This window comes from Sphaerodactylus townsendi, linkage group LG06 (genome assembly GCF_021028975.2).
Source record: "Sphaerodactylus townsendi isolate TG3544 linkage group LG06, MPM_Stown_v2.3, whole genome shotgun sequence".
NCBI classification, from domain to species: domain Eukaryota; kingdom Metazoa; phylum Chordata; class Lepidosauria; order Squamata; family Sphaerodactylidae; genus Sphaerodactylus; species Sphaerodactylus townsendi.
The window spans coordinates 36339612-36366551 of NC_059430.1; the positions used below are offsets into that span (position 1 = coordinate 36339612).

The window sequence follows — 26940 nt, forward strand, 5'->3', positions numbered from 1 at the left end:
TGTGGCAAAAAGTCATGAGCAGGGAAAGGATTAAGCACCTCTCTCAAACACACAGACACACATACACATAATTTCTTTGCTCCAAATCAACTCCTTCTGATTTTTTTCCCTCTAGAAGAAGCCAAGGGGTTTTAATAAAACTTTACTCAAAACCCTAGAGAGCTGCTGCAAGGGGTTCTCAACTGGGACTAAACTGTGGTCAGGCATCCCAATTACTAAAAAAGAAACTAATTTTCCCTTACAAGTCACCCACAATGATACAGGAATGAGCTGAGGATGAGATCTACTTCTGTGATGAGTGTGTATTAAATATTGTATTAAATATTCCCTTGTAAATAGCTCCTTGGATAAGTCTTGCCAGGATCTATAAAAAAAGACAAAAGAGAATGTTTAGATATACAGTTGTAACTAATTTATGCTTTATACCAGTGGTGGCGAACCTTTGGCACTCCAGATGTTATGGACTACAATTCCCATCAGCCCCTGCCAGCATGGCCAATTGGCCATGCTGGCAAGGGCTGATGGGAATTGTAGTCCATAACATTTGGAGTGCCAAAAGTTCGCCACCACGGCTTTATACGGATGTTAAGTGGGAAAGTTCACATAACACCAGAGAATCGTCCAAGCGCAGCTTAGCCCAATGGAGTTTTTTGCATGCATTGTACAGCTGAAAAATTGTAAGTTTGTTTTGGAACTAATTTTAAGATGCATTTTAATGTTGTGTATAAAATTAACATCAGTGTTTTTAACATTACACTTTTGGAATTAAAAAATATTTATCAAAAACAGTAGATTCATTCAAATGTTATTTAATACAATATTTAATAAATTATCATCATAAAAATATGCGACACTTTCGTATGTGATGAAATGAATTTAATGAAGATGTCTATGTATAAATGAATGTATTGTAACAAATGGCTTTCATGCATGATTGAAGCTTCAGAAGTAATACACTCTGCATTGATATTTGACAAGAAAGCTGACGAAGGGGCATTGGCCGAAGGAAATTAGGATTTTGGGGAAAATGATAGGTGATCTCATTCTGCTCACTTCTAGCAGGCACTATACAGTGGTGGGATTCAGCAGGTTCACAACACTTCGGCAGAACCAGTTGTTAAAATGGTGTTGGTAAACAACGTTGTTAAATTATTTGAATCCCACCACAGGAACCAGCTGTTAAATTATTTGAATTCCACCTCTGGCACAATATATCCCAGGGAATTATACTGTGTTATCTGGATGTACTTGGAGTTTAGTATACCATGTTCTTTATTGTTACGTATCTCTAACTATATGAATGAAACAAGCCTTGTATGTTTGCAAGAGAGCAGACAGTTTTGCGATGCCCTACTTTCTAGGGTACAGCTTTACTCTTTCACATTAAATTTTGCATATCTGTATTTCCTATTGGGTTCAGTTTTGTTGTTGCTTATGGTTTATGTTTCCTTCCTGAACCTGCGGCTTATATACATGTTTGTAAATAAGCATTCCCACAGGACCATTGATTTACTCAGAAAGCTGATGAAAGTTCCTGATACTTACACATTTAGATTTTTTCTTTTGGGGGGGGGGGGGGTGCACACCCAGAGAGAAAGGATTACAAGCCATGTTTTAGGATGGCTTGTAGAATTGTGAGATCCAAGATTCTGCACCCTAAACAAGAATATGAAAAAGATGAAGAGCTATACAAAGGAGAAACTACCTGGCATTCTCTTTTATGAAACAGTGATATATTTTGTTCCGCAGAATTGTGTTGAGTTGTGAAAGACTGGGTAACCTCCAAAAGATGAGATATTGATGCTAGGCAGTTTACAGAGAGTAGCACCCACGGATCTTCTACAAGAAGTATCTGGGGTGGAGAAAGAGGGAGTCCATTTTTTATTATGAAGCAGCAAAGGAAGAGAGGAGAGGAAGAGTCAGTGGTTCATACATCTTCTTCAGGGCTTTTGTTTTAGAGCCCACCCTATATGCTCCATCAGGTACAATCAAACAGGAACTGGTCCTGAAGCACTCTTGAGTTTTAAAACTTGGACCAGTCAGTGTAATACCACATTTAAATATGCAGAAATGGTGCCAGTGTGGTGTAGTGGTTAAGAGCAGTGGACTCTAATCTGGTGAACCAGGTTTGTTTCTCTGCTCCTCTGCATGAAGCCTGCTGGGTGACCTTGGGCTAGTCATGGTTCTCTGAGAACTCTCTCAGTCCCATCTACTTCCCAAGGTGCTTGTTGTGGGGAGAGGAAAGGATGGAGTTTTTTAAGCCACTTTGAGACTCTTACAGCACAGAGTAATGTGAGAACTTTAAGCCTTACTTAAGCAGCCTGAAGGAGGATTGTATTTTCACTTGACATTTCAGACCTTGGTATTCACACACAGCTGTGCCAACGGACTTGAGTCCTCACCCTCATGAACTGCATATATACTCTTCACTGTTTTCAGGGGTATAAATAAAAGGCAGTTAGTCTGATCTAGTGGCATTGTGTACCACACTTTTTCATGGATCCATAGTTGCACAAAGTATAGGTGAACCAAAAACAAACAGATAAAGTGCTGAAGAGAGCCTTATTATTTTGTTGCTATCTTTATGCTATTAGGAAAAATCTCAGGTCTGGCTCTCTGCCTACTCATGCTGCTCTACTTAGAACTAGTACAGGACTTTGTAGCTGGACAGGAGCCATGCTTTGATGCCATTTGTAAATATCGAGCTTATTGGGTAGATCTTGAAGAACAGAACGGAACACAGAACACTTTTTAGTGCTAAGAATGCAATTACTTCTCTATCCCAAGGCCTATGGTTTTTATGTCTCTCTCTTTAAAAGGAGATGACTACAGTAAATGATAAACTATATGAAACATTGGGGATCTGGGATCAGACTCCTCAATATGTAATTTTTAGGGAGTTCTGTGAACAAAGATCCAAATGTTATTTTTTATAAGAAAGTATATACACAGGAGCCTGATTCTAAATAAAACAGCAGCACAAGAGTGTGAAGTTAAGCCCTCCCCCCCCCTTTTAAAATAGCCCCAGGAAGCTGGTATCTGCCCCAGTGTGACAAGCATGCAAGTGCTCAATATATAACTGGTATGTTGTCCCCAGAGAGCCACAATTTGATTAGTTGGAGTGAACACACAGGTATTGTTTGTTTACTCCTCTGGAGAAAATAGTGGTTCACCCACAGCTGTTTCAGATCCTGTGAAGGTGTAAGGTTCGGGGTTAGTTTCTGCTCCGCTTCCCTGACCTTGGCGAATTCCACGTTCTGGGCTGCGTGCCCGGGATGGTTGCTGTCTTTAACCTTGCTGCACTTATCTTATGCATTTGAAGCTTGTTTTTCGCTCTGCCGTGGGAATTGCGCTTGGGAGTTCGGGGAGGGGCTGGATTGTCCGTATAAGCGACACCTCAAGCCCGGGAAAGTCAGGAATCCGCGATTAGTGGTATTGTGACTTCATCATTAGAAGTTTATGGAAATAAAAAAGAACTGGAAACCAGTTGCTATGCATTTCGAGTCCTTTGAGGTTCCTTTTACATTATGCGGATTCTCGCTTATTCTATCTTCTCGGGTTTGATCGGCTGGGTCAAAAGTACCATCCTTTCCATCCGTTTTGTGGATCCCCTTGATGTCTAATACTCAACATGCAGAGATTGACTACTGAGAGCTGCGTTGCCTTTGGAGAGGCTGAAGAGACTGTGGTAGCCCCCAAAGAGGGTTCCCTCTCTTCCTTCCACACGACGGCTTCTGTGGAGGTGCCAGCGGAATCAATCTCCCTGGTGACCCTCTCCAGGCCCCGGCTCAGCCGGAGCTTAGCCTTCCTCCAACTGCATGAGCAAGTGGAAGAAGCCCCCTTGATGGCTCGATGCTCAGTTTCGACCCGGCTCGACGTGTGGAAGTCGCCCAGGAATAGTTACGCATCCTGGTGGCAGAGTACAGTCGATGGACCCGTGCTCCCCAGGAGCGGCATTTCCTACCACCCGCCAACATGCTGTGGATTACAGTAAAAACCCGGGTGGAGATGCGAAGGATGGCAAGGGGAAGAAATGCGGGGTATCGCAATTTCATCCATGGGGATACCCAGGAATCCTGGAAAGATTTCTGGACCACTTTATCTCGAGGGACCCTCCTCCCCGAAGACTTCACTGGCAGAGCACCGGAGCTGCCGCCGAAGCGGCTTCGCCCCTCCTCCACCACCCTCGAGATCTCCGGGGAGAATGTTCTTGGATTTACTCTAAAGGTTCCAGGAGTCAGGGCTTTACTCTTACAGCAGCGGAAGATGCCCGCGCTACTTAACGCACCTCCAGACTTAAGAGGAACTTCGAGGGGAGAAGTGACTGCCTCTGGCCCATTGAGGGTGGCCGGATTCTCCAGACCTGCATGGACTTGAGGGGCGACTGCCGTGCGGCTCGCCATGGATGAGCCGGTGCCCCCCCATTTCTACCTGGAGCCGGATCTTTGGGGAAACAACTTCGAATCCCTTTGAGAGAGGGCCAAACGTGACTGGGAACAGGAGCGGGAAGCCCTCGAAAGAGAGCGTGAAGCCCTAGAACTGGAACGGGAGAAGGAGCGAGAAGCCCTCGAAAGAGAGCGCGAAGCCCTAGAACTGGAACAGGAGCAGGAGCGAGAAGTCCTCGAAAGAGATGCGACTAAGCTTTAAGCGGGAACGCGGAACAGCAGCAGCCAAGCCATGGAAGCAGAGTTGTCCCGTGGAGAAGGCGTGGGTGTTCTTAGGAGACCAATTTCTCAAAGATCTCTACTTCCTGTGATCATGTTTTGGAACACTCCAGGCTCGAGCTTCCAGCGTCTAACGCTGAAAGTGCCTGGAAAGCTTTGCCCTGGAAAAATCAAAAAAGGAGAGATTGAAGCAGCAATGCAACGCAGGGAATGCGATAGACTGCAGCGGGAAGCTCTCACACGCTGGGAGAGAGAATTGGCGGCAAGAGAAGCGTTGCTCCGGAGGGAGGTCGAAGAACCTCGGGCGACCCTACTGAAGACTACCGGGCGGCAGCAGCTCCGCCCAGCGCTACGCCCGTTCGCTCCCTATTACCGACATGCCGCTCCGCGAATGGAGGCCTCCCCTTGCAGCAACGTAGAGTCACTACTCCCGGTGCAACCACCTCCTCTCCCACCCGGTGCAAGCCTCCGCCACCTATGGCATCAGAACTACTCACCGGGACAGGTTCCTGCCCTGGCTCCATGAAAGTGGCTTCAATAGCCGGTAGGGGCTTTATAATCGTCTCGCGACATCCCCGCGCTTGGTTCAATAATGGAACCGCTTCCAGATTGCCTTATTTTTTATCCTACAACTGGACGACACATGCTCGAATTTGATGATCTCTATCGATCCGAAGCCGGTGAAAGTGCGAGACATCCGGATCCGTGTTGGATGGGGATGCCGCTGGAATGGTTTGTTGGAATTACATGGACTGGGAGGGCCCTGAATCTTGAAAAGCGCATGGCGGCTCTTTTGATTTCTACAAGGCCCTCCGGATTACGCTTTCAGGATCTGGAGAGGAGGTGAACAAGGCCATTAAGACTATTAAAACCTCTCAAGCAGGGTAACAAAATCTTCGCGAGAAATTTGCTCGCGAGAATTCCGGCTTTAGCCGCGAGCAAACTCCCAGATTGGCCTCGGAACGCATGAAGCGCGAATACTTCCACGATGCTATCGCCTCGGAAATCTGCACCTGGGCAGATATGGTGCGTGAACCACAAACCATTGCTGAGTGGATTACAACTGGTAACCTTATTGCGGCCCGACTTACCCGATCCAAGACTGGGAAAACTGCCACCAGCAAGCCTCCTCCCAAGCCTGCAGCGGCTGCCGCCGCCCCGCCAAAGAAGGCAGGTGCAGGACCTCCTGCAACTGAGTCCACCTCCGAGCATCGTCGCCGCCTCGGATTATGCTTATATTGCGGGGGACCGGGCCACATGGCAGCCAACTGCCCAAAGAAACAAAAGGCGCCCGTTCCCGCTCCTCGCAAGTCAACGGCACGAACCCCACGTAAACCGGGACCTCGGGGATCCCAGGGAGCTGCGCAAACCGCCTGTGAGGACGAATCCGGAGATGTCGAGGACACCGAACCTGAAGGAGTGAGCCTTTCCTCTGGCCCCGCGGAGGAGATCCCAGCGCCAGATGTGGTGAGTGAAGGGGGAGTTCCCATTACTATTATGACCACTCTAACCAATACGTCCAAGATCACTCGTATACTAGCATGAGCACTCGTGGATTCAGGTTGCTCCCACTGCCTTATGAGGCCTCAGGTGGCAGAGCAATTAGGGCTTGAACTTATAGCATTGGCCAAACCCATCCCCTTCACCCAAATGGATGGCAGCCCGTTAGGCACCGACGGCCCGGCCCGTTTCAAAACCCAACCAGTGCTCCTACAATGCGCTGAACACTGGGAAAGGCGTAGCTTCATCCTGGCTCCAGTCACCAAACATCCCATAGTGTTGGGAATGCCCTGGCTTCTCTCCCATGAACCCACCATCTTCTGGGGGCAACGGATAGTCAGGTTCATCGATCCTCCGTGTGGGGATCACATGCACGAGGGAGAGCCACCGGCGGAGCCCAAAGAAACCCCTGATGAACCCCAGCCAATGGCCCTCGACATTGCCCCTTGCCCGGAGTTGACCGCAGTTCCCAAACAGTACTGGGATTTAGCCAAAGTCTTTGAAGAACAAGAGTGCGATCAACTCCCCCCCCCCATCGGGACACAGACTGTAAAATCCTCTTGGTCCCAGGGGCGCAACTTCCGAAGGGTAGAATATACCGGATGAGCCCCACCGAGGAGAAGGAGCTTCGTGCCTTTCTCGATAAGAACCTGGCTCGCGGGTTTATTCGACGGGCCACCAAGAGCACCCACGCAGCCCCCGTTCTGTTTGTGAAAAAGAAGGATGGGACCCTGCGACTTTGTACTGATTATCGTGGTTTAAATGCTGTCTCTCTTTCGAATAAGTACCCCTTGCCCCTGATCAAGGACTTACTCGATGCATTGGGGAAGGGGCGTATCTTCACCAAGCTGGATCTGAGAGAAGCATATTACCGAGTACGAATCGCTGAAGGATTTGAACACTTAACAGTGTTCAATACGAAATTTGGTCAATATGAATACTGTGTAATGCCCTTCGGGTTATCCGGAGCCCCAGGGGCTTTCATGTCGCTTATCAATGATGTCTTACAGGATTTTCTGTTCAAAGGGGTGGTGGTGTATTTAGACGACGTCCTCATTTATTCCCAAACAGTGGAAGAGCATGAACGACTGGTCAGGGCAGTGTTGCAACGTCTGCTCGACAATTCCCTCTTTGTAAAACTGTCCAAATGTGCCTTCCACCAGACCTCTCTAGACTACCTGGGCTATCGGATCTCTCCAGAGGGCCTGGAAATGGATCCTGCCAAAGTAGCAGCGGTTGTAAATTGGCCTGTCCCCACCACCCGCAAGGAACTCCAATCCTTTTTGGGGTTTGCCAATTTCTATCAGGATTTCATCCCCCAATTTGCCAAAATTGCCCTACCGCTTACAGATTTTGCTACGCACCAAAGGAAAAGGACCTCAGGCATCTAAGCCCGGGGCTTCCCTTTCCTGGTCCCCAGATTGCCAAGAATCATTTCAAGCTTTAAAGACTGCCTTCACTACAGAGCCCATATTGAAACATCCGGATCCCGCCTTGCCCTTCATCGTACATGTCGATGCTTCGGACAAAGTCTTAGGAGCAGCTCTCTTGCAGAAAAATAAAAATAATAAACTTGTGCCGTGTGCTTATTTATCGAAAAAACTGTCGGGTCCTGAACTTAACTGGACTGTTGGGGACAAGGAAACAGCTGCCATCAAGGAGGCCCTTAGTACTTGGCGACATTGGCTGGAAGGTGCTGCCCGTCCTTTCCAAGTTTGGTCGGACCATAAAAAAACCGGAAGCCTGCCTTTGTCTATCTCCGGGCTCAAAATGTCGGCCATTTAAACAGTTGAGATGGTCTGAAGCTTCTTCTCCAGGTTCACACCTTCACAGTCCATTTCCTTCCCTGGCAATAGCAACAAGTTAGCTGATGCTTTGTCCCAAATTTGCCTGCCTAAAGAGGCGGATACCTCCTTACGCACAATTCCTCGCACCAATCCTTTCGCCCGCCCAGTTGGGATTGGCGGTGACCCGATCCCAGGCAGCCGCTTCCGGCACCCCATTTGAGTAGTTCCGGACGTTGTATCCCCATTTCTCTACGTCACTTGGTGGGAGGCGGGGAGCTTCAAGAGCGTCTGCGAAGGAGGAATCTGACCCCCTCTTGCAATTCGCAAGGGGAGTCTTGGAGGCGGGTGACTGTTGGTACATCCCAATCCGACCTCTACGTGAAGCAGGTTCCTCCTGGCGGGCCATGACGCTCGCCAAGCGGACACTTTGATTTTAAAAACACTCCACTTGCTCAGGCGGTAGGCTTTTGCGGCGCACCATGCGCATGGACATTGAGGCGAGCATCAAGGGTGCCCGACGATGCTGATGCTGCTAAGGGACATCCCCTCGTAAGCCCTAATGGATTGTTACACCCTTATCCCCTAGCCGCTGCAGACCCTGGCAAGTGATATCCATGGACTTCATCACGGATCTCCCTTAACCCCGGCAGCCACGGGAATACCGCTGCTTATGGGTGGTGTGGTGGATCTGTTCTCCAAACAGGCGCATTTCTTGTCCCGCGCTCATTTACCATCCCTCGCCACTTAAATCTAGCCAAGTAAATTGTTTATTCCAACATGTCTATCGCTAAGCTTTTGCACCTCGTCAGCCGGATGAGAGAGTGATCTCCTACCGGCCCCCAGTTTATATCTCCTCCAAGTTTTGGAAAGCATTCCCCTGAGATTCTGGGAACCGTGAGATCGGCGTCGCTTGCTCCATAATTTCATCGCGGCAAAGTGACGGGCCAGACCGAACGGACTTTCAACAGAACGCTTTGAGCAGTACTCTTACGCTTGTTACACCCAACTATCATCAAGATAACTGGGTTGAACTTCTTCCCTTCGCTGAGCACGCTTTATAACAACGCTGTTCATAGTAGCACCAACAAAACACCATTTGAGGTGGTGTCGGGCCCCAACTCCCCAGATCATGCGCCTTCTTCAACCCCCCCCGACTGTGGCTTAATTGGATCCGGCCCCATGGCTGGAAGGCTGGAAAACCGCTTCTTCCTCGCTGCAGTTTAGCTTAGGAAGCTTAAAAAAAAATCTCAGGCTGACAAACTTAGGAATTCGATTTCCCTGCAAGTAGGGTATGGGTTTATTTGGTCCACCAGAAACTCTTTAGAGATGTGCACAAGCTACTCTAAGCTTAGGCAAGAAATCTATAGGTCCGCTTTCGGATCACCCAGGTGGATCAATGGTGTAACTGCTCTCGCTTTTAGGAATTACTTCAAATTCGCTTCAGTGCGTCATTCATCCTTGTATTTCCATTCTAGCTTTACTCAAGCTGGGCTTACCTTCCAAGCGGGCTCCAGGATTCAGGATGCTCTCGGCACAACTCCTAACGGAGGCACCCCCCGCTTCGTGATCGTTGATGGCCTGGGCAAACGCTATTGTAAAATTCGATGCTATTCTGGACTCTCGCTATGTTTCTGAACGCTTGCAATATTTGGTTTCCTGGGTGGGATATCCTCTGGCCATGCAATCAATGGATGTATGTGGAAAATATTGACGCCCCCCCCCCCCCAGATTTCTGCCTTCCATAAAGCTTTTCCTCATAAGCCAGGTGGGGAGGGAGCTTTCGTGGGAGAGGCGGAGTGTAAGGTTGGGGGTTAGTTTCTGGTCTGCTTGGCCTCTGGACCTTGGCTTAATCTCCATCGCTTCTGGGCTGGCAAGTGCGCCGGGATGGTTGCTTTTTTTTCGGTCTTTTAACCTTGCTGCACTTTATCTTATTATGCGCTTGAAGCTTGTTTTTCGCTCTGCCGCGGTAAAATCTATGCCTTTGGGAGTTCGGGGAGGGGCTGGATTGTCCGTATAAGTGACACCTCAAGCCCGGGAAAGTCAGAATCCGCATTGCGTGTATTGTGATCATTGAAGTTTATGAAATAAAAGAACTGAAACCAGTTGCTATATTTCGAGTCCTTTGTGGTTCCTTACATTAGGCTTATCTGGGGAATTCAGTTTAGCCTGTGCACTCCAACACATGCCAGCTGGTGACCTTGGGCTAGTCACAGTTCTTCTGAGCTCTCTCAGCCTCACCTACCTCACAGGGTGTTTGTTGTGAGGGGAAAAGGGAAAGGAGTTTGTAAGCCCCTTTGAGTCTCCTATAGGAGAGAAAGGGGGGGGATATAAATCCAATTTCTTCTTCTTCTTACTGTCTAGATTAGGTCCAGATGACAGTCCCAATTGATAGCATGAATTTCACAAGACAGGAAAGAGATGCATTGAATGTGTGTATTCCACATCTACATGTAGGGTTGTCAGCTCTGGGCTAGGAAATTCCAGAAGATTTGGGGGATGGAGCCTGAGGAAGGTGGGGTTTGGGAAAGGGAAAGACTCCACCATACACACCATCCCCCAAAGCAGCCATTTTCTCCAGGTGAGTTGATCTTTGTAGTCTGGAGATCAATAGATCTCCCAGCCCCACCTGAAGATTGGGGCCAAAGGAGGACATGAATTCTCCATTTTCTCTGTCAGAGCTTATCTGCCTTCAGTACCTGCATTTTCATAAAATCTGGACTTACTTCTGGTATGAGAACAGACCCAGAGAAGAAAACACTCAGAGGTTGATTATGCACAAGGTATCTTCTGAGCAATGGGGGTGAACATCCATCACATTCCATGGAACCCAATTTCCATTCTCTCAGCATCAAGTGACACCACTTCTAGCACAACTTTTAATTTGCTTTGCTGCCAGAGTGGGGAGATGTGCCAGTGAGCACAGCATCCTCCCTCTACCCACAGCCAGCCTTCCCATTCCCATGTACTGCCATCCATGCCTTGCCCCTTGCCAGCCCTTCCATTTTGCCATCTCCTTCCTGCTTCTCTAAATGCTCATATCAATATATCAATCTAGTAATAACAGAGAGCTGACTTTTGCAAGGAACAGTACAAGCAGAGTCTCCTTTTGGCTCCATCCCATCTCCCCCACTTTGCTTCTGCCCTCTTCAGTGATTAGGAGGGCTTTTTAGAACTTTATTTCAAATAAGTCTCTCTTCTCTTGCAGCAGCAGCAACAGGAAGAAAGAGAGTGTGTGTGTTGGGGAAAGGGAGGGAGAGAGAATATCAGCTCTAGTCTGGGTGTGGTGAGATCTATGCCTTTAAGGCTAAGTTGACGGGTGGACCAAGAGATGCAGAGGCCCAGAGAGGCCCAGAGAAAGATGCAGAGGCCCAGAGAGAGTTACCAAGAGAGTAAACCGAGAGATGCAAAGGCCCAGCAGAGTTCAGCAGACAAACTGTGGGCTGCCCCCTCATGTGTAAACAGAGAAATGTGAGGAGACCCCACTACAAGTCCACTGTGTATTGAAGAACCCCAAGATAAGCATTCCAAGTATAATGGGCCAGAGGCAGGAAAGAAGAAACAGACTAAAGGAATAAAAGTGGAATGTATATGCATAGAGGCTAGGCTGCTGCATCCCTGTAACCCTTTAAATAAATCACAAATCCAATTTGCTACTTTGCACTTAAATTTAGTTTTTAAAAATGTGGATCTGCTACCATCACATATAGTCTGAGCTGCAGTTTGGAGTGAATTTTTCAGCTCTGCACCAATCCTACGTGATGAAATGAGAACATTGTTTTCTTTAAGGAACACCTGTGCTGCTACATATGTCAACACTACTCCAAGGAGGCCTTTCTCCCTCTGTGTCCTTGCTAGCCCTGGAACCCAAACTCCTTGTACTTGCTAGCCATGTCATTCCGGAACATGTCCAAGGCCTTCCTCATTGCCGCTTGGGAATCAGCCCCAAAATCCGCAGAGTATTTATCAGCAAAGAAGGCGACAATTACTTCAGAAATGAACTGCATAGGAAGAAGAAAAGGGCAGTTATTCAATGCTATAGGTTGTGCATAAGGCATGGTCAAGGCAGGGAAGGCGTCGTGTCACTTATAAAGGAAAGAGTCAGTTATAAAAAAATAAATGTTTGCTCTGGTAATAACCGCTAACACTTGCCCGCCATTACATGTGTATAGATTGCCTCGTCTTTGATTTTGATAACTAGCAGACTATGTAAACTGATTCTAGCGTATCTCAGTGAGATGTTTAAATTAATGGAAGATACAAACTCTGTTTTAGCCTCATCTGCCAATGCAGGCATCATCAGCACCAGGCCTGCCCCACTGTTTTAATTCACTTTTGCTTCACAATTCCCATCAACCCAAAAAGAACATGACTGCTGCATGCCCATAGGAATCATAAAAGTATTCCCGTTTCTAAAGACATTTCCCTGTTTCCTGGAACATGGAGCAGGTGCCATGAGAAACAGGGCTCAGAGGAGCCACATGTGGCTCTTAAGTCACTAAGTGAGAATCATTCTCCTATGGGCTTTTGGGCATGAAAGCCAACGTGATGTAGCAGTTCAAGCCTCTAACTTGGAATGGAAAGATCTAAGCTCAAATTCCCATTGCGTCATGAATTTAACTAGGTGATGTTGGGCCGGATACTTACTGCCTCTTAACATATTATAGCCTTGAAAGGTTGTTGTTAGGATAAAATGGGAATGGGAAAGAATGTAGTAATGGCCACAAGCACAGGCAGTTTTAGGAAGGGGATTAGTCAGATTTGTGGAGGAGAGGTCTTTCAGTGGCTGCTAGCCATGGTGACTAAAGGGAATCTCCACATACGTAGGCAGTAAACTTCCAAACGCCAGTGACAGGAGGCAGCATTGGTATCAATGCCTAGTTGTTGGTGCCCCAGAGGAACTGGCTGACCACTGTATGAGACAGGATGCTGGACCAGATGGATTCAGCAGGGTTCTTCTTACGTTCTTATAAAAGGACATTGTCCCAAACTCCTTGGAGAAAGAGTGCCATAAAAATATAAACCAAAATAACAGGAAGCCATTAAATGTTGAATTATTCAGGCCCAGGTCCAAACATTTTTTGATGTCAACACAACCGTTTCCACCTCTCTCAGGTTTGTGTATTCTGGAATGATCACCAGGTAGATGAGAAGAAGCTGCATTATGTGTACGCCGTGGACACAATCAGCCATCAGGAAAAGAAATAAACATTCAGCTAAAGTTATCTTCATGAAAAGAAAATGCAAGTTCTCATTAACGGCGTAGGAGAAGATAACCCCATTCTGTTTTCCTGCCCTCTGTTTCTTTCATCTGTGTGGTACTGGTAATTGTATGGCCTACTCAGCAATTTTGGAATCTTCAGAATTGCCAAATCTCAAACTGGAACTTCTTTCAGAAAAGTGGTAATTCTTTTTTAATAGGATTGATTATTAGTGGCTAGGATTAAGTGAGTCTGAGTGAGGGGGTAGTTTTCAATATATTTTATCTAGCTTAAGCTGGTTTTAATTAAGAATGTTATGGCTGTTTCCACACGACACAATTATACCGGGTTACAATTGATATCTTACAATCCAGGTCTATTTTATCCTGGTTTCTCCCTTTGCATGGCTGCCCACTTCTGTGCAGGAATCAAGTGAAGACTGGGAAGTAATACTCCAGTTTGTTTCGCACAAGCCTGGGTCTTTTGTATTTACACTGCAAGCATATCCATGCATGCGCAAACATTCCCAGTGTCCCACATTCTGATTGGCTGTTGTTTTGGGGCAGCAGTTTGAATGAACATCCCTGCCCTGCCTTTTGAATTGCTGGCACCTGCCTTTACACTTGCTCTGTGGTTTTCGAGTAGGAACATGTTTTGTGAGTCAGGAGATCTGAACCTATTGACCATGGATCTGAGTCCAGAGGTGGCGCAGCTGCTGGGTGTGTTTATGGTGCTGGTTGCACACCTCCTCAGCCTCATGATGGTGCCCTTGCTGTGTGTGCCCTCAACCAGGAAGAGACGGGCTGGGCATCTCTTCAGTCTTCTGTGCAGAGCAGACATTGCAGGTGGGCATGGTTTGCCCTGGTGACCGCCCCCAGCACCATCGTTACTGGGTTTATCCACACAGGAGCAGGGATTGGTGGCACAGTTTTGTCATGGCTTATTTGGACAACAAGGAATGGCTGAGAAACTTCCACATGACCAGGAGCAAATGCCTTAACAGACCAGGTGCTCAGGAGCAACAGCCGCAGAAGGCCATTGCTTTCACATACTGCATGTGAGATCCCAAAGGCACCTGGTGGGCCACTGTGAATAGCAGAGAGTGGGACTAGATGGACTCTGGTCTGATCCAGCTGGCTTGTTCTTATGTTCTTAAGACCTTCATGAGGCTCGTGGACAACCTTAGACCCTATCTGCAGTGCCAGGTCATGAACATGCAGGCTATCTGGTATCTGGCCAGCCGGAATAGTTTCTGTGAGGTAAAACAGCAGTTTGGTGTCAGCCTGGCAACTGCAGCAGAAGCTGTGTATGAATTCTGCCTGGCCATGAGAGTCATTATCCGTTTCACAAGAGCCATTATCTGCTACTTCTCACTATGTTCTTGGTGTCACTAATCTCGTGTATGAGTTCATGTCTGTTCCTCCTCAGAGCCCCTGTGCATACACGTGGCACTTGTCGCTCTGTGGAGTGATGCTTTAGGACTGGGAACTATGCAAACTTCTTGGCAAAACCGGGCTATTTCTCTTGCTCAACCTGTGATATTTGGTCCATGAAGAAACTACCTATGTGTACAGCCCCGTTCTTCTCCATAAGCTTTAAGAAAGGGAAGGAGCAACTAGAAATTTGACTAAAATAAATTCCTCTTCAAGAAAATTCCTTCTGAATGGGAACTCTAAAACTGGGCACTCCTCAGAGGCACAATTATAGACCTTTCAATATCTCACAGATAAAAACAGGTGAGTGTCTGCAGGGTGATCCCATTGTCCTAGATATGACCACTGCTTCTTATTTCTCTCTCCTCCCATACCCCTCCCTGCTTCTCTCTCATACACACACACATACACTCACACATACCACTGAAGTATCTGAAGTTGTCAACTGCAGGTCGAGTTGACCATAACAGTTTACTTTTTAAAGAATGTGTCAGTAGCATGTTTACTTTCACAATGGATCTGATGTTATGCCTAGAATAGCTGCAACTCCAAACACATTCAGCAACAATTATTCTCTTCCTATGTGGGTAGGGAACAGGGGAAATGATTTAGAAAAGTCAGGAACAAGCAATGCATATCCTTTCAAGATACACATGAATTAGTGTCAAGATACACTGAATCCTGACCTGGCAATCTGAGTTTTAGTAGCAGCCCAGACTTTCTCTCAAAGACAAAACAGGGGCTAGGATTTAGCAGAAACAGAACCAAAGCAAATCCGGGGTGGCTGCTGTGTGGGTAGCAAAGTGTGACCCTTTCCCAGCCCTATCCGCTCAAACTCTATTTTCCCTATCCCTGTGGCTCCCATACCTCCTCTTCCCCCTTCCCCCCTCACCCACACACATACATTCACCATAACAGAAACCTTTTTGAAAAATCTAGTATTGGTAGATCAGGAGGAAAGGCAGCAAGTTTATAGCCTGATCGTGTCAGATCTCAAAATCTAAGCCCCTCGGGGGAGGGCGGTTTATAAATACAACAATAAAATAAAAAATAATAATAAATAAAATAAGCAGGGTTAGTGCTTGGAATGTAGAATGTAGAGACTGCAGAGGAAAGCAATGGTAAGCTGCCTCTGCTACTCATTTGCCTTGAAAGCCCCCTGAAAACCTCAGCTGTGATTTGACAGCGCTTTACACACATAAACATTACTCAATCTCTACAGTATTATAACATTATAATAATCTACTGTTACAATGTACTGGTTCCCAGTTTCCATTTTTAAGAAGCAAGTGTCTAACCCTTTTCATTGCAGAACTGTGCAGCCTGCAAGATAATAAGGCAAGGCAAGGCAAGGCAAGGCAAGGCAAGGCAAGGCAAGGCAGAAAGAAAGAAAGAAAGAAAGAAAGAAAGAAAGAAAGAAAGAAAGAAAGAAAGAAAGAAAGAAAGAAAGAAAGAAAGAAAGAAAGAAAGAAAGAAAGAAAGAAAGAAAGAAAGAAAGAAAGAAAGAAAGAAAGAAAGAAAGAAAGAAAGAGAAACTAGGCAACCATGACAATAGGCCATTATAACACTACAGCATTCTAGCAATAACCAGGGTTTTTTTAAAACCCCATTTGGTAAGTGGGATGCAGTGGTGGCCATGAGGGCTAGGCCAGCAAAAATGTATGGAAACCCGCCATGTGGAAGCCCTGTGCTGAATTGGCAGCAACTGCAGCAATGAGGAAACCACAGGAAATCATCCCCATGCAGAAAACACCTTTAACAACCTTTGGGTTGGGGGGACAAGCATCAGTTCCCTTGAACTAGGAGGGAAGTATACACATGCTTTAGCACAGTGCTGGTGTGGTGTGTGGCTAAAAGGACCCTTTCCTCTGTTCCACTGTGGTTCTAGGCAAGCCTCTCTCTCTTGCACCCTGTCTTCCATCTGCAGCACAAAGATATTTGTAGTGGCCTAGGGTGGTTGTACTGGTTACAGCAAGACACTATCTGTGAAGAGTATTGAGCACTGCAAGCACCATATAAGTGCTAGGCATTATTATTTATTGAACTCTGTCTTTGCAATCAATACTACTTAAGAGGCAAATGAAGTGTACTGAGTGATGCCTCATTAAGATTCCTTATGGTTTTTCTAATGCTAAAAGCAGACACATGAGATTTGGATGTGGGGGCATGACAGTAGTAGGGGGTATTTTTACCCTCGCCTCCTGTTTCCCAGATTCAGTTCACTCCTTTGTCAGAGCTGGGTGTTGTTGCTGTTTGCCTTGGTTGTAAAAAAACAAACCAGTACCATAGAGATGACTTTATTTTTTTTTTCCCCTAACGAGGAAAGGATGTTTGTTTGGGGAGGAGGGAGCAAAATGCATCAGAAAATTGGGTCAATGGTTAGAAATAAACTCCTACCCCATCATCACAGCCCCAATCCAGATCTCTGTCCATTTAGCTGCTTTTATCTTTTTAAAACTATGAGAAATCCTAATTGTGGATATTCTGGGTCATATATTATTTGTCTAAAGAGTATTTTGCTTTGATTGGTTTCTGATCTTAGTAATATAGGACAATGTAATGTTCTACAATAATAAAAAATGGCTAGATGCTCCTAGGGGATGATCAGGTGACTGGTTCTGGTGGGTTTTCCAGGCCGGCCACACAGCCCGGAAAACCCACCAGAACCAGTTGAATCCGGCCATGAAAGCCTTCGACAATACATAGATCAGGTGACTGTTCACATAATGCCCCGTTGCCTATTACATTATTATACCAAACATACCACTTTTCAAAGTCTGGGCCAGCCAAACTGCAGAAAGGAACACAAGCCTGGGATCTGCTCTCTACCTTCTAGTCATTCAGGTGAATTCCACACCACTGCCCACCCTTACCTCAAGGTGCCTGATCGGAATTTTATGCTTGGTGGCATGGCTCTGTGCCAGTGGTTTGAGTTCTGCTTCGTGTTGCCCCTTCTGCTTCAGGATCCTGCCCAGGGCTTTGAGGACAGTCGTTCCATGCTTCTTCAGTTCTTCTGAGCTCTTCATTTCATCAAGCGTCTTCAGGTGTTTGAACTTGGGGAAGTGTACCGTGGTCTCAGGATGGCTCTGAAACATCCTACCAATGGAATGGAAGATCTCAGTGGGAAGTGGGCACATGCATGAAGCTGAGTTATAACAAATCAGACCACTGGCCCATCTGGCCCACTATTTTTCTATTCTTCAAGAATTTCCCATGTCACAGCTGACAACTCTCTCCAGGACCCTTTTCTGCTGCAGATATATAAAAGGAAGACTAACTTTTTAAATAATGAAAATTAGGGATTCAGAAGAACTGGTAGTGCATGGCACGAGATTGTTATAATTATGCTGGAGTACAATAGCAATTAGTGATTATCTTAAAAACCTTCCAAAAGCCATCAGGAGGCAGGGTGGGGAAATAGGCAGTTGTGAGGGGCTGTTAGAAAGAAAATGGCGCTGATTGAGCTAGACTTTGGACAAGGTGCAGCTTCCCATTGTAATGGCTTGCTTACAAGCTTGACTGTATTCATTCTGAAATGGGGAAGAGCTTATCAAGAATGGGGAAATCTTGGGCAGCGGCTGCTGACAGGATGACGTCATGTGGATGCTCAAAAAAAAAGGCGCTCCAGTTTGGAAGCCAAGGTGGAGAGAAATCTCCCTCTGGCTATAACGTCTGGTGTATGTCCATGTTCCCTGACCCCAAATTTTTCCCCAAGGACCCATTATACTGTCAAGGCTATGCTGCATTTGCAGCCTAATGGGTCCCTTGGGAGGAGGATAATTGAGATTTGAGGAATAATTATTTTCTCAAATCCAAATTAATCTTGGTGCCCTTCCCCTTTCACCATCACCTTACAGTTCAAAGGTTCCTGGAACAGTAAGCTGAATTAGAATCAGACAAGGTATCCAGTGTCTTCTAGTAATTTCCCATCAAATACCTCAGACTGCACCAATTTATTTTGGGGCTCGTTGTCCCCTGACTTTCCTTTAGCAGTGACAGGGAGTTAATTCTCACTTGACATCCATTCTAGTAAATTGGCATGCTTCTACACGCGTGCACACAACAGACAAAAAAAGTGGGGAGGTGGAAACATACAGCCCCCCCCCGAAAAAAACCTTCCTGGGAGCTATAGCCTGTTCTCAATAAATCTTGGAAACAAAGCAGAGTTGGTACTTTGACTGGAGACTACCAAGAAAGGCTCTGCAAAGGAAGGCAATGGTAATCTACTTCTGCTTCCCACTTGTCTTGAAAGCCCCCTCCTGGAGTTGCCATAAGTCAATTGTGACTTGACAGTGCATACATAAAGCCATCCTCCCCACCAATCTATGGTACTCAAGTTTGGGAGCAGAAGGCAGTCCTAAACCCCCTTTAACACCATGGTAGGAGGGGAGGGGGTGTTAAATCCTGCTCTGAGAGAAGGTTGGGGCAGGCAGCTAAATAGGACAAGGTCTGCTCATCACCAGCATCAGGCCTAACAATGAAACATTCTCTTCTCTCCCTGAGATTTCCGCTCTGCCACACTACTAGGCAGAGCTACCCTTCATTCTACTTTGTTCTTTATCCTGAGCCAAACCTGAACTATCTCTCGCTGTCTCCCTCAGGCAGAACTCAACTCATCTCCTGTGTTCCCTCCAACCGCTCATCCCCCTTCTCAAAGGTGGATTGGATGCTGGAGCAGCACTCCCTACCAGCTCATCTGAGTGGCTGGTTTTCTAGTCAGAGGCAGGACAGCCACCTGTCCATGACAGCTGGTCTCCTAGATCGAATGGAAACCTATAAACTGTGCTGGTTTGTAATGAAATGCAAATATGGGAAGACTGCCGCTCTAACCTTCTTGTTTCTTCTTTGTTATCTTTGCTAATGATTTATTCATTAATGTCAGTTAAAACAACAATGGATTAAAACACCTTAAACATAGAATTTGAACAATGAATCAGGATTTCCTTGCATCAACAATTATCTAATAAAGTCAGTTCAAAGAACTGAAGACCTCTGAGTTACTTGCTAGTTTATCTTCCTTTCTCTTCTGTTCATATAATTGTTAAATGTTAGTAATAGGCCAGGAGGTTCTTAAACTCCATTTTGACAACTTCTGAGCTTTGTTTCCTGCAGTTCAAATTAATCTCCTACCATGCCTTACATGTCTCAGCTTTCTGACTACCCTGTTTACAATTTTGTTTTTTACACTTGTGTGTGTGTGTGTGCGCGCGCACACATACACCATTCAAGCATAACCACCTGTGCATATAGTGAAGTTGGGTTTGGCCCATGAAAACATATGCTATAATAAACCAGTAAGCCTTTAAAGTGGCACAAAACTCTCTTCTTATTTCAGGCACAACGCCTCTCAGATTTCCATAAGCAGCTTCTGCTTACCTGATGATAACTTCCTGTCCATGCGTAGGGAGATCTGTTTCCACTTGTCCCCATATGTCCAAGACCCTCTGCCATTCCTGATCACTGATCTCCATAATGTCAGTTGCTCAAGAAACAATGGAAAACGAGCTGTTTGGCAGAAAACAGGCTAAGAGTTTATTTGTGTGTGTGTGTGTGTTCTTTCTTGAGTGCAGTGTGGGCAGAGAGACACCTTGAGGGTTTATAATATATTTGACTTACAGAGGAACACCTGTCCGTCAACAGCTCGAGTCTCGGTCACTCTTGTCAAACCTTCCCTCCTTCTCTGCTGTCTGTGGAAAGCTATTTTAAGTCAGGCGCTATTGTGGCAGGCCCACATGAAATAATTGCTGTGTTTGGCATTCCCGTGGTGAATAGAAAGGGCACTTCCCCAAATCTGTGCCAGGAACTATTTACTCAGCTCTATCCTGAGAACACAGGACACAAAGTCACATTGGCTGCATGCACGTATGTTTGGATAATGTACACTGCCATGGAGCCATAGCAATCATTTGCAACTAGATTGCTTTGTCCATATAGGAAAATCGCTGAATTTTCCTATGTAGACAAAATGACTCAATGATTACTATAGTGTGATAACCAGCAATGTGTGGATGCAGCCATTTCATGGCTCAGATTTCCACTCTGCCATGGAAGCCTGCTGGGTGACTTTAGACAAATCACTCTCTCTCAACATAATGTCTCACACAGTAGAGCTGCTCTGGGGATAAAAATGGAGGAAGGAGAAAGTTGCAAGCCAACTTGGAGTCCTCATGGGGAGAAGAGTATATGTACCCAAATGAATAAAATCAGACATATATATATATATGCCAGTTCAAGCTTCTTGGTAAAAATTTGGGGCACATAAAGAGAACGTACAAGGCAAGGTGGTGGAAAAAAATATAGCGGTGGGAAGATAATTAAGTTTGCTTTGGCTTCAGATCTGGGTTGATCCAGATTGATTTAGATGTGCTATAAAAGCCTTGAAGCTGAATATTACAACACTGCCTTATTGCCACGAAACTCAGTCCTGCAGATTTTGTACAAGATCTACTGTCACCTGGTGGCTCTGGATGAAAAGTGTAATATGTGAAAAGTCGTTTCATGTTCATTGTGAACCGCTTGAAAATAAATGTATGGCACTGGCCAATGAGGCAAGAACAATTGTCAAGACCCAGCTGTGCAATGCGATGAAACAGAAGTTGTACATGATGTGCAGCTAATACAAAAGCAGATAAACAGCATTGGCGTCAAACAGTCCTGCTGCCTCTGCCTCTGAACTAGGAGGACCAAAAGTGTAAATGGAGAGTCAGTATAGGAAGATGGGCCTATTTACAGGCTCTCAGCCTGTAGTTCTCAAGACAGTTTACAATATAATAAATTTAACATAACTTAACATAAACAATAAATACAAGATAAAATAATAATAGAACCCCCCACCACCACCTCCGCCACCCCTAACAGCCAGCCTGGGCTGCAGAACAGCTGATCCATAGCCCAGCAAAGCCTTCTTGCCTCCCCCTCCCATCCCCAACACCCAGGCTGGGCCCAGAACACAATACAATATGCAATACTTGGAATCAAACCACAACTCAGTTTTGGTTTTGATTTTTGGATGCAATATATTTTTTCTTGTATTTTTAATTTAAATTGTTATTAATATTCGAAACATTCAAATACATCACAATACAAAGACATCATATTGCAGCATATATGATCTTTGTAAATCCCATCAGCTTTCTAACATTATGGGATTGACAAAGATATAAAATGATGTCTTTGTATTGCAATGTATTTGGATGTGATATTATATACTGAAAAGCATTTTGGTTGCATTATAGGGGAAACGATACATCCATTTTGAGTTTCGCCAAACATATATTGTAATATACTAAAACAGCTGGAAATTTAGGTTCAGTGTTAAGAAACTTTATTTACTATAAATAATAGGTGCAGAGGTACTTTAAGCATTTGGTGCACCGATTTTCTTTGTTCATATCCAATAGTGCACCTTTCCTGTATTTCTGAATATGGTGGAACCTCTAGGTCCATGGTGGCGAACCTTTGGCACTCCAGATGTTATGGACTACAATTCCCAACAGCCCCTGCCAGCATGGCCAATTGGTCATGCTGGCAGGGGCTGATGGGAGTTGTAGTCCATAACATCTGGAGTGCCAAAGGTTCGCCACCACTGCTCTAGGTATTGGCTGGGAAGCTCCTCCTCTTAAATTGGATCTCCAGGCAACAGAGACCAGTTCACCTGGAGGAAATGGCTGTTTGGACAGTGGACTCTAGGGCCGTGGTGGTGAACCTTTGGCACTCCAGATGTTATGGACTACAATTCCCATCAGCCCCTGCCATCATGGTCAATTGGCCATGCTGGCAGGGCCTGATGGGAATTGTAGTCCATAACATCTGGAATCCCAAAGGTTCGCCACCACTGCTCTAGGGCATTATACTACATTGAAGTCCCTCCCCTCCCCAAAACCTGCCCTCCTCAAGCTCCACCCCAAATCACCAGGTATTTCCCAATCGGGAGCTGGCAACTCTACTTCAGAGTACAAGTTCTAGCACACACATACAGCAGAGACAGAAAAACAACCAGAGACAAGGTGAACAGCAAGAGAAAATATTTAATAAACCTTGAGAATGCCCCACAGCTCCCCTTGGGTAAAAGTGGACTAATCGACGTGTTCTGTTGTATTTATATTAACTAGACTCTTAGCAGACTGATGCGTCTCCAAAAATCTGTAACACATTTATTGAAGCTGTAGACCACCAGAGCGGGGCTTCAATAACTCCGTTATCTCTGAACATGTCCCAAGATTCTCTCTCTCTCTCATTGTTTTTAAATTTTATTGCAGGGCAAGCACTGCAGTGATTTCTCATTAGTGCCTGACCACAAACTGTTCTGGGTGCTCCTCAGACTGCCTCCCTGACAAATATTTTACAACTTTCTCTTTCCTCCTTTCAATCCTGTTCAAATCAGACAAATTAAAAGTATTGGGTTGTCATTTCTAGTTCGGGGTTCTGAAAGTTCTTTTATGAGATTGGTTTTGATTTCTGTGTGCCTTATTTTCTCATCTATGCCTTAAAAAGGAATTCTGCTACATCTACCCCAAGACAGGCTTACGCTTTCAGACCAGATGTGAAACAGAAGTCTGAAAGGTAAACCTAATAGGATTTTATTTGGCCTTTTGGTCTAACCAATGTAATATCAAGTGAGCAGATGGGGCTTTTCCCTTGATGCTGTAAAGATGAAAACAGTACAAAAAAAGGCGACTAAAATAACTGGGAGGTTAGAAGGAAAGACCTAAAGAGATCAAAGAGCATTTTTGGTTTGAAGAAAATACAGCTAAAAAGAGGGATATTATTTATATGGTGCATGCGATGTAAAGACCTCAAGCACTACTTACTCTTTCCCCCTCACGGTCACTCAGTATTGGGAGGGTGAACACTTCGGTTGTGTGCTTGCTGCTGGTTGTAGTCTTTCACTGTGTGCACAAGGCTCAGACTATGTAACACTCTTTCAACCAATCAGGTCAAAGTCCCTGTGACCCAATTTACTATCCCCACAGTCACATAGCTGCTGAAGGGAAGTTCCTCAAACATTGCAAGGCCAAATTTGAATTGAGACCTCAGCACTAAAGAAGAAGCCTCCCTCCCCCCCACCCAACCCCCCATGCCATATTCCAAAACTAAAATGGCGGAGAAGATATTTTTCAGGTCCAGGATTAGATGAGTAAATTTACTAGGGTTGCCATCCTTTAGGCTGGCCCTGGAGATCTCCCAGAATTACAACTCATCCCCTGACTAGAGATATCCCTGGAGAAAATGGCTGCTCTGAAGTCCAAGAGTATTATACATAGCTGATACTTGTGCCGAGGCACTCTCCACAGTTCCATTCCATTCCACATGCTATTTAACATCTACCTGCTCTGGATTTTTAAGCCAGTTTTCTTGTTTCAGTCTATTGTTTATGATTATTTTAGTCTATTATTTTTTACTATGTTTTATTTGCCTATTGTAAACTGCCCCAAGAGCCTCTTTGGCTGAGATGGAGGGCAAAAACATCTAAAATGTCTGTACTCTAAAATGTGACTTTCATAACACGAATAGCCTTCCAGGAACAGATGGCAAAGTAGTTGGAGAAGGTCCAGGTGCAAGCAACTCACAAGAATTGTTGGGGGCGGGGAAAATAAACAGAAGTAGTTTCCCAAGGTACTGCCAAATCCAAAAAGCTTTGATGGTAATGCAGATGAATACGACTGAAAGAGGAATTGTCTATGTGGAGGAAAGGTAAACCAGGTAAACTAAAAGTTTCTAATGTAGAAGGGCTATCATGAACCACAATAAGAAGAGCTCACATAGGAAGAGTTACCCAGGCACCTGCTGTTATGGAAACAGAAACACTGGTTCTTTAAAAGAAAAGACAACAGATGCAGCAGCTGAGGTGAAACTAGTAACCATTAGTAACCAGCCATTGAGAGCAGACAGAATAATTGATTCTGGTGGGGGGGAATGGAAACTTTGTGTACTATATTGGAGAAACCACACACACACACACACACACACACACACACACACACACACACACACAAGCAATCTGGTTGATTTGTTCTTGGAATAGATTTCATTTAAATACATCAAAAGGATACCTGGAGTGTAAAATAAAGCACCCTTGTCCTTACTGAATATTAGAAAATCCAGACTATTATTATTAACTTACTTATTATTATTTTGTATCCATGTAGGTGTGTGGGTGAGTGTGTGTATGTATATATTTCATACTGTATTTATGTACTAGAATCTTAAATCACTTGCAAATGTTGCATACATTGTAATTCATGTGGCAGATCATATTCTGTTATTACTGGAACCACTTTAAGTCAGATTGTCTGCCAATTAAAATGTATTCCTAAATGATAAAATAACTAAAAGAGATTTTAAAAAAGAAAAGAAAATCCAGACCTTAGAAGTCAGTACCTCCAAACATTTCCTCCATGGAGTTCCACATTGTTTTTGTCCCCAAACATTTTATTTCCAACCTAAAAACATTTTAAATGAATCCCCTTTTGAAAGATTCTGTGGCTGAAACATTTGGAAAACGTCTTCAGTTTCCAAGTTTCTCTGCTTCCCTGATATAAATAGCTGTACTAGCTGTTTGGCTTTATATTTGTGGGTCTTCATGTCTGTTTTTACTTGTTTTACTTGTTAGAGTTGTTTGTATTTTGTGTAGTTTTATTTGTGGCACCATATAGTCAACTGAATCAATACTATTGGTTGACTTTTACTGATTATGTTGTTTTGAACAAATTGTGCTGGAAGTTACCCTAAATGTACATTCTTAGAAAAGTGGGGCACAAATAATGCAGAAATAAAGCATTTGCAGGACATGTGCAAGGAATGGATTGATCCCAGCAAGGAATGGATTGATCCCAGGAGAGATACAATCTAGAATTGTTTTGATTTTAGCAAAAGACAGCAGGTCCATCAGAGAGTTCTGCTTTGCCAAGCCCTTACATTGATACATTCTCTAAAAATAGAGCTTATGTGGGCAGAAAACACAAAAATATTTCCTGTTTGTAGGTTACTATGCAATTTCTTAAATATTTGTTTAAACCTGTAATCAAGAACAAGAAAACTACAATTATGATATGCCTCCAAACAATAGGTGGTGCTGTTGTACTTCTATTGATCAGCTAAGATTTGGTCTATCTTCTTGTTTTTTCTTAGGAAAGTCCCTTAAATCTTGACATGTGCTAAAGGGTTGAACTGGCAGGTGACTATTGAACAGGGCCAGCAGTAGACTTTATGGACCACTGGAGGCGGAGGGTTGGATCCTAGAATGCTGTTCTAATAATGCCATTTTATCTGTTGATAACCACAGAGCATTATGTGTTTGTGGAAGGTTCCCCACACCTGCAGATTTGCCCTGTTTATCCATGGCACCCTTTCCACTGCAACTTCCCAGTACCTCACTGCATCAGTCAATTTTACCTGTCCACCCCCACCCACCACCTGCACCCATCACAGTTCTCTTCATCCAGTGGTGGGATCCAAAAATTTTAGTAACAGGTTCCCATGGTGGTGAGATTCAAACTGTGGCATAGCACCAATGGGGCTGGGTGGGGCACGATGGGGGCGTGGCCGGGCATTCTGGGGGTGGGGCATTCCTGGGCAGGGCTGTGGCAAGGACGCAGCCATTGCACTGGTCCTTGGGCGAGAAACGAATGCACGCAGGCGCAGGCTGCCACACACGCCGGTGCACCTCCTGCTAGACTGCTTCAAGTTCTGCACGCTACTGCTGAGAGGAGGGGGTTAATAAGGCAAAAATCATGTGGCAAAATCACCAATTAGTAACCCCCTCTCGGCACACACAAATAATTAGTAACCTACTCTCGGGAACCTGTGAGAACCTGCTGGATCCCACCTCTGCCTTCATCCCAGTGACACAAATTGTAGCTATGCTCTGGGAAGTGGTGGCTTTCTTATACACCTCATCTGTGGGAGAAGGGAACAAGGAACAAAGAAGAGTTTCTACAGCAATGCAAGGCTTTCTGGGAAGGGAGTATGAAGGAGGCAACAGAATATGATTCTGCTGTCTTCAGCCACTTCTCCCAGTGGGGAATGGGAGATCAATCAATCTGGCATTGGCAGTCAGGAATAGATTTTCTGCCAGACTCAACAGATGCCCAACCATGCTGACTCTCATGGCTGGTACTAAATCTGCCCTGCAATCCACGCGCCCCAGGAGCTTATACCACCTCTGGGCTAACAGAGTTGCCAACTCTGGGGTAGGATATTCCCAGAAATGTTGGGATGGAACCTGGGAAAGAGTTGGGGGCCGGACAGGTTCAGGTATACTGCCATAAAGTCCATTGTCCTAAACTATCCTTTTTTTCAGGGGAGCTGGTCTTTACCATCTGGAGATCACTTGTTATTCTGGAAGATCTTCAAGGCC

At 45.2% G+C, this 26940-nt stretch overlaps 1 protein-coding gene across 2 annotated transcripts; it reads right to left on the reverse strand.

The window, feature by feature from the left end:
• Positions 1-212: 212 nt before the first annotated feature.
• Positions 213-20088, reverse strand: MB (myoglobin). 2 transcript variants are annotated; one of them, XM_048501981.1, is made up of 3 exons: positions 19959-20088; positions 17456-17678; positions 213-364 (listed from the first exon to the last, which is right to left on the reverse strand). In XM_048501981.1, the coding sequence occupies exons 1-3, from the start codon at positions 20051-20053 to the stop codon at positions 284-286; spliced, it is 399 nt and encodes a 132-aa protein (XP_048357938.1). In that variant the 5' UTR covers positions 20054-20088; the 3' UTR covers positions 213-283. The 2 variants fall into 2 exon arrangements, with proteins under 2 accessions (XP_048357938.1, XP_048357936.1); XM_048501979.1 differs by lacking the exon at positions 213-364 and adding an exon at positions 11638-11949.
• Between the last annotated feature and the right edge of the window lie 6852 nt (positions 20089-26940).

Coding starts and splice junctions, on each gene's coding strand:
- MB (XM_048501979.1), bottom strand. CDS start 20,053: ATGGAGATCAGTGATCAGGAATGGCAGAGGGTCTTGGACATATGGGGA. Junction 17,679..19,958: donor GGACAGGAAGTTATCATCAG/GTAAGCAGAAGC, acceptor TTCCATTGGTAG/GATGTTTCAGAGCCATCCTG. Junction 11,950..17,455: donor TTCCGATCAGGCACCTTGAG/GTAAGGGTGGGC, acceptor CTTCCTATGCAG/TTCATTTCTGAAGTAATTGT.